At 36.7% G+C, this 12,219-nt stretch overlaps 1 protein-coding gene across 18 annotated transcripts in view; it reads right to left on the reverse strand.

The window, feature by feature from the left end:
* Positions 1–2,012: 2,012 nt before the first annotated feature.
* The window catches only part of PCM1 (pericentriolar material 1), a 44,065-nt gene continuing 33,858 nt past the window's right edge, over positions 2,013–12,219 (reverse strand). For 14 of the 18 annotated variants that reach the window (XM_062637947.1, XM_062637863.1, XM_062638271.1 and 11 more), the window contains 11 exons: positions 12,058–12,191; positions 11,358–11,492; positions 10,641–10,838; positions 8,257–8,316; positions 6,298–6,436; positions 5,271–5,419; positions 5,039–5,114; positions 3,841–4,091; positions 3,519–3,611; positions 3,292–3,415; positions 2,013–2,346 (listed from right to left, as the gene is read on the reverse strand). In XM_062637947.1, coding sequence (XP_062493931.1) covers positions 2,321–2,346; positions 3,292–3,415; positions 3,519–3,611; positions 3,841–4,091; positions 5,039–5,114; positions 5,271–5,419; positions 6,298–6,436; positions 8,257–8,316; positions 10,641–10,838; positions 11,358–11,492; positions 12,058–12,191 — 1,385 coding nt within the window. In that variant the 3' untranslated portion in view covers positions 2,013–2,320. The remainder of the gene's footprint in view (positions 2,347–3,291; positions 3,416–3,518; positions 3,612–3,840; positions 4,092–5,038; positions 5,115–5,270; positions 5,420–6,297; positions 6,437–8,256; positions 8,317–10,640; positions 10,839–11,357; positions 11,493–12,057; positions 12,192–12,219) is intronic. The other 4 variants (XM_062638193.1, XM_062637449.1, XM_062637374.1 and 1 more) reach the window with 2 other exon arrangements.

Consider the following 12,219-nt stretch of genomic DNA (forward strand, 5'->3'; position numbering starts at 1 on the left):
GTTTCACTCCACATCAGTGTATTCTATTTGTTTTATTAAGTCATTCACTATACAGCAATAACAACTGCTACTAAGTTGCATTGGCTGTAGGAGAGAATCACCTCTGATTTCTTTAAATTTAATCCTAAAAATAGTTACATGAATTCTTTGTGATGAACTGTGTAATGGATACTAGACAGTAAAATATTCATTTTGGTCTGGATGGGTAAGACAGCAAGAAATGCTTGCTGCTTCTCGCAGTTCATCTATTTTCCCATAACCTTTTTAAACCAAGATCTTCCCTGCTACTACTGGAAAAAACACATTCTACTTGAACTGAATGACATGAGTAGGAGGAGTGGCATCAGAACATAAGGGAGACTTTAACCTCCTCAGCACTCCTACTTGAATGAAAGTAAACGATGGGCACAAACTGAAACACAGGCTCTTCCTTCAATGTTAGGAAATACTTTTTTTAGGAGGAACTGAGCACTGGCATGGGTTGCCCAGGAAGATTGTGTAGTCTCCCACGCTGGAGATACTCAAATACAACTGGGCACAGTCCTAACCAGCCATCTCTGAGTAGCCCTGCTTGAGTAGGGGGTTGGACAAGATGGTCTTCACAGGTCCCTGCCAACCTCAGCCAGCCTGTAGTGAAAGGGTAGAGAGAAAGCATGACCAAAGAAATACCACGTTGGTTCACTGTTTGTGCATACCATTTCAGAGCAAGAATTCAGGAATGGTGTGTGCTTGTGCATTTTCTTGAGCCAAATCCAGTTTATATGGTAAATCATTAAACGCCTAAGCTCAACTATTCAGAGATCTTACCATACTACACTATGAAAATGACCCCTTTCAGGTACACTCATGGACTTACTTATTCTTGTACCTTACTCTAGTGATTAAAAACTTTAATTTTGTTTCACAGGTTTGCCTTTGTCACAATAGATTTCCTCTGTCCTCAGAACTGTAAAGTTTTTTTCTGCACACAGTACCACAGTGTGTTTACAGCCTGTGCAGTAACTTTTGATATACTTTTTCCTTTGGATTGTACTCTGCCATTTCAAAATGCACTCATAGAACCTGGAGAGACTCAAACTAAAAAAAAAAAAAAAAAAGGAAATCACAGAAGAATCACACTCCTTTTTATTCAAACTTCAGGCATATTTACGCTTCACTGGCACTAGACTGTTTGTCACAACATACAGCCATATGATTACAGTGACCTCAAAAGGAAGACAATTCTGAATTAAAGAAAGATCACCCTTGACTTTTTTAACTACTTTCAGGAAATCTTTGTTTTTAAGGTAAATGGATCTCTATAATGCAGCAGATACATATGCCAAATAAGCTATTTCTAGCTCTGTTTTATGACTTCCTGTTATTAGCTACTCTGATCTGAAAGAGTGAAGGAAATGTTTGTTCCGATTCAATTTTTCCAATCTACTTTTCTACAACCCTAGTCCTGCCTTTGCCATGAAATTTCAGTATGTGCTGACTTTTAACTGTTTGAGGTTTTTTTAAACATGAATTACCTAAGTTTCTTCAACATTAAAACTCTTCACAGTCAAATATGTTTGAAAACCTGTAGAATCTGTTCCTATTGCAGCAACTGTAACAACACTAAATTTTTCAGACAGGTTTATTCCTTTGCACACTGAAAGTCAATACAGAAAATGCAGAAAACAAGCTGGCTTCTGCAGTTAACTACAAACCTAGGGTATTTACTTTGCCTTAGGTAAGTAAGTGTGCTAATAGAAATGAATTCCACAGGCCCTGAACATTTTTCATTTGGTTTGTTTGTTACAGACCAGCTATACTCTAGTATACAAGCAACAGGTAAGGCATATATTGCGCCAACACCTTATATTTGTGGAAGATAAGCTCTGTGGGACAATAGTTTCTTGCCCCAGGAAAATTAGCAGTGTTTAACAAGCTGCTATAACCATTCCAAGATTAAAATTAGTTAACTTCCAACACCAAACTCTGCATACCATTTTGTAATCCAGAGTAAAATTTTTCAGAAGATGAACTTACAGACAAGTCCAAACTTTATTTGAAACTACCATTTTGAACAATTTAAAAATTACTAAACAAGTCACAATAAAAATAAAGAAAAGGTTAAGACAGAAAAAAGAACAATGCAGCAAAACTGAATAGAAGATTCAGTTCCAGCTGTTCAAACTGCCACAGGCAGAAGTTAGCATACCTATCCTAAGAGGCAGTGTGTCAGATATTTTACATTTTTATACACTTCCAGAATTCTGGGAAATAAGTGATGATCTTCTGTATGTGTTTGTATACAAGGAGTTTATAAATGCAGGTATCTTCAAGGTTGTTCTCATCCACTTTGAGCTCCAAGTGTTTCTGTAAAACAAGAGAATGCTCATTATTGTCTAAGAGCTATAAGGCATCAAACTGCTCCTGAACACATTTCTGCTCCTTGTAAGGATCCATTAAATCACCTTGATGAACATCTCATCCTCAACCTTTTTTACAAGCATTTTGAGCCACAGATTACTTGAACAGCTTGTATTGTTTGAAGAATTGGAACTAGTTACGTTAGCAGAAAACTACCATCAGAATACCCAGTTCATGCATTTATATATGTCCGTACTGTACCTTCCACTGGAGAACTACAAGCCTAACAACAGAACATAAGCCTCTAATGTCATAACTTGTGTTACAACATCAACATTAAAAACAAAAAACAAAACAGCCCACAAAGGTTTTTTTTTTACCTGTATTGCCATTAGGTTGTTGTAGCTGCATAAATACTGTTTCATGACAGTGACAAGTTTTTATTGTTGTCATACACACTGAAAATCTTTTCTATCTCATGGTATGCTTCACATTAAAATCTATTTTCATTTCCCTGAAGAGAGATTTTACTATTGAGAAGTCTCTTGAACTCTTCTATTACAAAACCACTGAGCAGTCTGTCAGCAAATTGCATTAAGCATTATTATATCAGATAATAGCTATTAGAATTTACATCATTATTAAACCTCAGCTTGTGTAACAAGGAACAAAAATTCCATTTTAATAAGTTTTAAAACCATCCTGTTATAACATGTTACTTTTTACGACTATCAGCCACATAATCTAACAGAAGTATGTATACAAAAAGGACACAGAAGCAAAATCCCTTTACTTCAATACATCATTTGAAAATGCACGTAACAGAAAAGGACAGGCTTTCAGCAGCACAATGACTGCTTACTTCCATCAGTGGTAATAAGGTAGTTAAATTCTAGGCCATTCCAGAGTGTTTTCCCAATAGGTGTAGAGGACTTAAAAAATAATCTTTACCAGGTTCTTTCAAAGTTTGGGCATCTCCTACTAATTCTTGATCTTGAGCTCCACCTCCACCCAGTAATTCATCAGACAAACTGTTGGTTTGGGCCTCTGTTGCCACTTTCTTCATTAAATCTGCCTTTGTAAGACAGAAAGCAAAACTCAAAATGCTGGATAATTCTTACTGCTCTCTTGATAATTAAGACTGCTAAATAACAACCCCCCAAACAACAGCAAAATACCTCTGAGTATACTGCAAGTTTAAGGGGCAAGTCTTCAACTTTCACAAAGTCATCTTCATCAGATTTTTGACTTACATTTCCAGAACCAGCTTCCTGTAAATAGAAACGGTGACATTTAAGACTGCTACTCTTAAATAGTGCTACTTCAGTTTACCTTCCCTCAAAAACTAGATTCTTGACTATTATAATAAAGTACACTAAAAACAATACCCATATCAAATTCACAAATCAAAACTGAACATGACTGTAAACTAGACATAACACTGAAATAGAAAAAAGCTTCTAATTTCTCTTGGATGTATCTTAATGGAAATATACGCACATATTCATTCACCAACACAGGTGACTCTGTATCGGGGCTGCCAGCCATGGAGCTTTCAGAACTTGCAGCTGATTTGTTTTCCACACATGTTGTATCTAGTGTTTGAGTTTCATTTACTGTTAAAGAGGAGCTTGATTCTTCTGTTTTCATGCTGGCTGTTATAAAGGATTCTGGCGTATTGAGTGTTAAAGGTGGTGTATTCTCTAAGCCATTGAGGTAATGAGGCAAAATTGTAGCCACATCTTGTTCACCTAAAACCACAAAATTACATTTTAACTAGGTAGAGACAGGAAAAGATCCTGAGCATACAAAATTCCTATATCCTTCTATTATGTTTTTTAGATTATGATCCAAAGCTACAAATGAACAACTGAAGTTACCTGTACTCTCATTAAGTATCAGCAATTATCACAAGACAGAATGCAACTTCAAAATATCTGACTTGATACAGCCTTAAAAATGAAGAAGCAATGAAAAACAACTTCCAGAACTGTATGACCTACTGTAAAATATTCATTCTAGATATGAGGAAATAAATAATAAAGAACAATAAGTTCCTTAACATTTTGCCACATTCTTATGGCAACACAGGATCTACTCAAATACTGCTTTTAGCCTATGGAAAAAGACCAAGAACAAACCAAGTATTTGCAACAGGACACCCAGGAGAAGGTGGTAAAACTGCTGGATTAGAAGTAACATTCATACCACCCCGTAGAGCCTTTTGACAGAAAATGATTTCTTAGTTCTTAATCAGTTACAACACAGCATTACTCACAGAAATAAATCCCTAAAATATAAAGTGATTTTAATTGCTAGTAAATGGTAGTAGCAGAAAAGCAAGTACTAGGCAAATCTAAACAGCAAAATACTGTGACAAATTTAACTCTGGTACAATTACATGCCAAGGGCTACAACAGTTAACTGGAATTCATGTTATTTTCAAGCATCAAAACCACATCTATCTACGTAAATTTATTCCAGGTTTCCTCCTTAAAAGGTCTGCTGTGTCTAGATCAACAGAGAGAGACTGAGTCAACTGAAGTGGTTCCATAAAAAAACCCAGCCCAGTAAACTCTTGCAGCTTTGAACACCTTCTTTTTAATTACATGTATCACAGGCACTGTCCAAGATAATTCTCACAGCATGCAAATTCATACAGAAGTGTTAATCTCTCAGTTACTGCACAGGGTCTTACCTTTAACATTAACAGATTCTTGTTCTGACGATAAAATCTCACTGCTTTTTGTCCTACTTAATTCTTGCTTTGAAGTCTATTAAGGAAAGTTGCAAACAAGTTATTTTTTTCTATCATTCTACTTTCATTAGTATGAAAACAGTGCAACAAGAAAAACTGAGATACATACAAAGAGTACTGAAAAGCTGTGCACTGGCTCAGGATTTTACTGCATTTACAGCTTTGGTGATACCTGCTCATTTTCAGTTGTTGTTTCACTGCTCGCTTGTAGTGATGTCTGCACATCAACAGGCCCTTCCTCAAACTCTATTTCTTCATCTTCATTCTCATCTTCTCCACTGCCATAGTTAGTCAAAGCTTGAGTTTCTGCTTTTGATAAACCTGAAGGGAAATCAATGGAAAACCACCTCCATATTATATTTACACATTGACATAGCCTGACAAAGTCAGGCTGCAAAACCCAAACCCATTTTTGAGATTTACCGCAATGATCAGTTACAACTCTTACTTCAAAACTTTCTTTGAAATTTAAGATATAGTGATGACTGAACTATCAAGGATCCATATGCTCCCCATAAGCTATCTTGCAAACAAACACCACTGTGTTGATGTGAAATATCTAAGCTGTTAAACAAACTGGTGTGAAGAAATTAAATCTAAGTGAAACCAAGCTGTATTTGGTGTAAGGCCACAAATAGGACAACAAATTATTAAAAAATATGCAAGTTCAAGTGGAAGCATATTAAAAAAAAATAAAATCATTTACATGAAAAAAGTCTGAAATTTCAGCAGCTTTCATATACTCAATTTAAAGGTTAAGAAACTTCAAGTTTAGCTGAGACAGAACATGTAACTTCATCTAATTCTAATCTGTTTTTACAGATGTACTGATTACAAAGAAAAACCTGTTCCAATTGGAATGTTTAACCTGTGACACAATACTAGCAAATACAGCACTGGAAAACTTTCACTGGAAAAGTCCTGTGGATGCCCAATCCCCGGAAGTGTTCAAGGCCAGGGTGGGCAAGGCTTTGAGCACCTTCCAATGGTATAGTGACGGGGGCGGTTAGAACTAATCTAGTGACAGGGGGGTCTTTTAAGGTCCCTTCCAACCCAGACCATTCTGTGATCCTATGACTAGAAGATCCGTGAGAGGAGGTGTTACACAGCAGTACTTCACGCAAATCCTGTTGCAAAATTAGTTGGTCAAAACTACAGTGAAAGCATTGAATAATGAGTTATACAAAAAAATCACTTACTTATTGCCACTGGACCACTTTCATTCTCCTCATCTTCCTCTGGATCAGACACATCAGACCTAACACTTTCAGGAATTCCATTACTATCATATATTTCCAAGTCCTGTACTTCTTTAACATTTTCAGTCTCATCCTTGTCCTAGGAAAACAAGGAATATTGTGCATTTTCATGTTTGCTTATTGTCCTGGGTTCAGCAGTAGTTCCTGCTGAACCCAGGACACTTATCTATAGATTGTTATGTAATCTATAGATTAAGTTATGGTTTCTGCATCAAGCAGTCACCTTTGCTACTCAAAAATATCTACAGACTAAAATTAATGTTTAAGTAGTACTTAAGGCCTTGAAATGAATACTGCAAAGCTACTCCTAAAACAGACCACTGGAGCCTACTATAAGAGATCATGCACTGCTCAGACATTGTTATCAAGGACATTGCAACTTGAGTTTTTCATTATCTGAAAAGGTCCACACTGATCAGTATTCTAGTTTAAAAAAGCTTATTTAAATTAGGCTTGTCATTATCTAGAGGAAGACAGACACACTTGCATTAGTACCTTCTAGCAACTTCCCTGCTTCTAAATGACTTCTAGAAAACATTAGGAATATTTCTAACTATAGCTTCTAATTTCTTTAGCAACAGCTACTCAGCAGTTTCTCTGTTGAATGATTTTCTAAACAACTTGAGTAAAAAATGATGCTTAGCCTATATGAACCCCCAAGTAAATCCCTCAGCTAGGCTTCAAATTTTGACAGCACTCTTTTATACTACATAGCAACTGTAACAAGTGATACGCAACCTTTATAAGTGATACGCACTTTTAGTTCCAAAGCAGTGCTACAGTAACTCTAAGCCCATACATGTTTACACGTATGCCTATGCCCATTTGGGAAAGCATTCAACATTCTACTTAGTACTTTACCCATCTCTTTCCCTTGGTTGGAAAGAGTGCAACATTCCAGCAGAAACTACGAAGCTTCATATATAACCCATCTCCCCAAGCACAATGATTTTAGTGGTTTTTGAAACAAAGAGCAAAGGCAGAAGTCTGGGGCACTGACATTTAACACTCAAGAGCAAATGCATGCTTTGAGAACTGCAAATACTTTGTGTCCCAAGTCAAAACTTCTGCCTTCTCTTTAAGATGAAAACAACTTATTCCATACCGTTAAGAAATAAAATGCTAATTGCTAAAAATAGTTAAGCTGTCCTTGTTACTGAATTCTTCAGCAAATGACTGCATGCTCAGCGCTCTGAGCTGAGAACAAGGGAAACAGCCCCAGACCAAATCCCACAATAAACACCTTCAGAACAGGTCTTTCCTTTTTTCTTTAAAAATACAGAAAATGAATACTAAAAGGAAAAACGAAACCCTACCCTGAAGCTGCTCTGCGAGTGTAACAAATTACTCCATTCCCATTGTGTAGCATTCAACATAAACTTTGATACAGACTTTCAAATTGTCAGGCCTAAAGCAAAGGTCACTCTATATAAAGGACATCAACAATAAATAGAAAAACATCCTCAATACTATCTTTGTTGATCTGAATGCACTTCTTGAAAGGTAACAAGATAATACTTTATTATACTGTTTAAGCTAGTAATGGCTCTGCAGTAGAAACAAGAATAAAACAAGAGCAACCAAGAAAGTGATATCCAATTCATGTTTACTGAATGCATACAGTAACAAAGATTTATTGATGAAGGCAGATTTTTTAGTAGTCACTTCCTTCCCAGACCATCTACTCATATTAAATAAAGGAAACTGTAATTTGCTTTGTTACTTTGATAAATCGCTGAAAATAACAAAAAGGAGATAAAATCCATGACGTCGAATATATTTATAAACACTAGGAAATGGGCTCCTTACAGATACTAGATTTATATGACAGAAACAGTAAGACTAAGTGATCTGTGAAGTTATCTGAGGAATAAAGACAGTTGAGAAGCATAAACATACTTTGTCCTCATCGACATCTTCAGCAGATGAACAAACATCCACCTGGACACCTTTTTTTGCCTAGAAGAAACACAAACTGTCTTCAATTCTAAACTGAAATAAATTTGAAATACTGAACCAAACTAGGGCTTCATGAAAGCCTGGCTGAAATGCCAATCTTACCAAGAACTACTATCTCAAAATGGCAATAAGCCACAGGGACTCCTACACTATGACATGTTTACACAGATGCTTTAACAAGTTGAGAGTTGCAAAACATTACAAAAACGGTTTTAGCCCTTTCTATTCAAATACTTATGTCTATGTGGGCTAATTGTCCAAACTATGGTTGAATCATAGTTAACATATAGAATCAGATACACCAGCTCTTGTCAAGACAGTACTGTGTTCTTCACAGCATGGAATCTAAAACCAGTTAGCTTACTGGGCTCAAGACAGCCAGAAAAATCGAGCAAGATCAGATGTGTCTGCATGAGGATCCCAGAGTTGAAAGTTGCGAGAAGACTACACAAAGATAATAGTGCAGGTCTGTACAAAGTAACTGGGGACCTATCAGTTCTGGCTCATCTCCCACTCTGTTGAACCTGAACTGCTACCATAGGAACAAGACAAACAGACCTTCACCCTAAATCTCCATCTTTCAGAAGAAGATAAGAAATGCCAGATCTAAGCTGGCTCTATGCATCCTCTTAAGAGTGTATGAATCAATCTTCTAAGTAACAAGGACCCAACGAGCAACTTCAGACAGAAAGAAGTCTGACTCCAGAAAGACTTGGACGCAAGTGTTTCTTTGGCCTTTTTACAAGGCACTCTGCAGTCTCTCTCATACCAGCCATATTACTACTGGTATACCCACGATGAACTAGAAATATAGCTCATGATATGCTTAAAACTGCTTACAGAACCTTACGACAGATTCACAAAATACCTGCTGCTGAAATTTTAAAATGAGTTACGGGTTTGCTTTAGTTCTTGTTTTTCTAAAAGAAATGTGAAAGGGCACTGAAGTCATAACTATACAAGAAACATTAAGGTAAATACCTGACTGATGTAAGTATATAAACATGATCTGTTTTAGTGTTTGTTTTGTAAACAGTTCATTTTTTAGTTAAAAAACGCTATGCTCCTAAAAACTGCAATACTAAAATTAGAAATGGTGACACAACATCTTAATAATGTAAACAGTGTAAAAGCCAACCAAAACTTGCTTTGTTAGAGCAGAATATGTACCGCAGTCTCAAATATTTCTGAAAATGTTATACATGTTTTATACTCTGAGTCTAGAAAGTGATACTTTCTACATATGCCAACAAGCCAACTATTTGATGACTGCATAGGACTTATTCAAGTTAGGTAAAGATGGTGCCTAAGCTACTGCAAGGAAAGCTGCAGGCATAGATGGAGAGATGATGAACTGGGACTGCCATGTCAAAATATATAGGTGGGATAGAATTAATTTTCTTCATATTAGCTGGTATGGAGCTACAGTTTGGATTTGTGTTGATAACACAGGAACGTTTTAGTTATTGCTGAGCACTACTTAACACAGTATCAGGGCCTTTTCTGCTCCTTGCACCACTCCACCAGAAAGCAGGCTGCGAATGCCAAGAAGCTGGGAAGGGACGCAGCTACGACAGCTGACCCCAGCTGACCACAGGGCTATCCCATACCATATGGTGTCATGCTCAGCATTTAAAGCTGGGGGAGGAAGAAAGAAAGCGACAAACTTTCAGAGGTATGGCATTTATCTTCCCAAGTACCCGTTATGTGTGATGTAGCCCTGCTTTCCTGGAGATGGCTGAACATTTCCATGCCCATGGGAAGTAGTGAATGAACCCCTTGTTTTGCTTTGCTTGCATATTGGGCTTTTGCTTTACCTGTTAAACTGTCCTTTAAGTTAACCCACCTGTGTCCTCACTTTACTGATTCTTCCTCCTATCCCACTGGGGTGAAGGGAGCAAGTGGTGGTGTGGTGCTGAGCTGCTGGCTGGGGTTAAACCACAATAACTACACAATGGCCTTAGATGTTAATACTATTCCAAGACTTGACCATTCATTCTTATGTGCACATATAACCATTAAAACACATTTCCTGTGAATTACCAAAACCAAAGTCTACACTTAAATATCTGTAACAGATGCTCATCTATAATACAGGACATCTCCCTTACTGAGGAAAACTAGTTCATGCTTCTACACAAGCAATACTATGACTACACAGCGCTGGTTTGTAAAATGAAAACCAACAAACAACAAATACCCAACAAAACTCCCAAACCCCACATATATACAATGTATGAACTAAGGTAATTGAACTAGTTTAGGAAATACAGATATATGAGACTTAAAAAAGCTACATTTTTTAAAAAGATAATAAAACAAACCTCTTTAGCATAAGATTGTATCATTTCAGTAGTTTCTGTTTTTCTTTTACATCTCTGCTTTACAGAAATACTGTTGTTGTCCAAGTCTTGCATTAGTTTAAAAAAGGCTAATTCATTAAATAACACTTCAGAGATCTCCACAAGAAGATCTTCTCCACAGTCTTTTAATGTTCTACCAGCAAATTTCACCAGTGAATCCTGTGAAGAGAAACAATTCTTTCATTTCTGAAACAGGCTTTCAAACTTCAAAAACTGATTGTCATATTCCTAACAACTCAAAATCAGGTATACAATAGTTAGTACTTCTTTTAAGATACAGTTTAGTGTCTTAAAGAGATTTTAAGTAGAATCTCTAATCTAGTAACAGAACTTACCAAGTTACTGATTTAACTCTTTTAGGGAAAAAAAAGGAGCAAGAGCAGACTATCGATTTTAAGGAATTTGCACAAAAAGTCCATGAAGAGCATCACCAGAGCTCTCTCTGAAGACAGCCACAGGCTGAAGATACACTTCTCACTGTTTGGCAGTGATGGAAAAGAAGTTCTGTACCCAGTGAAGTTTAATTTTAGGAAACAAGGTAATAAATACCTCATTACTGTATCAAAGTTGAACAGCAGCAGCTATGCTGTAATTTACAGCTTCAGGGAAGCTGGTTTATCTGTTGCTCATTATCCAAGTTGAAACAGGGTGGCAAGACAACACTGAAAAGCTACTAACCTGAAGTATACTGCCAAGCTGCTTATGAAAGAACTTCACAAATTCTTTACTTTCATCATTTTGTTGTGTAAGAGTCAAGACCATACGTCTTACTGATGTCAGTAACTGCAATGAGCACACTTCATCCATATGTTCCTAAACAAGTATCACACAATAAGCACAGTTACTACTTAAACACCCCAAACAACTAACCATCAAGTCCAGTACTGAAATCAATTTATAAAAACATCACCTGTCCTCTGAAGGAACAGCACTGCATGCGCAGGTCCTAACCCATCTCACAAAACAAACTAAGTGGAACACCGTTATAGCAGATACCATACTTCATTAATGACTGATTTGCCACAACACACAAAGCTTTATCCCACTTTTTCAATACATGTCATCTTTTAAAGTTTGGATAAACATTTCTACTTGATTTGGTCAGCTCCAAACAAATAAATCTCTGTTCTTGACGCCAAGTCACCAGCCCTTGCTAGCAATCTAGAAACCTTATAATTTCTCTTATTAAAAGCCCTACAGAATCTTTCTGTTGGAGGAGTTAACTACTGCTTCATCCTCTGCAAAGTCTGCAACTTCATACACACTTGTTGGCAGCTGTCTCCAAGATGCAAGTTATTAATTTTAAGCAATGCTTTCTATGCGATTGTGCAGATCCCTTTCCTATCCTAATTCACACCTTATTGAAAGGAGTTTTTACCTTGAGAAAAGGAATGACCTCTTTCATAATTGCCTTAATTTGCCGGTCAAGCTGCTGAGTATCTATACGAGGACACGGAACTGCAGAAACTTCATTTAACTGTAGCACAGGAGGACATTCACTGTTACTTGGACCTTGTTTAAAAAAAAAAAAAGAAGAAAA

This window comes from Pezoporus occidentalis, unplaced genomic scaffold (genome assembly GCF_034315485.1).
Source record: "Pezoporus occidentalis ecotype Australia unplaced genomic scaffold, CSIRO_AGI_Poc_V1 ctg1, whole genome shotgun sequence".
NCBI classification, from domain to species: domain Eukaryota; kingdom Metazoa; phylum Chordata; class Aves; order Psittaciformes; family Psittacidae; genus Pezoporus; species Pezoporus occidentalis.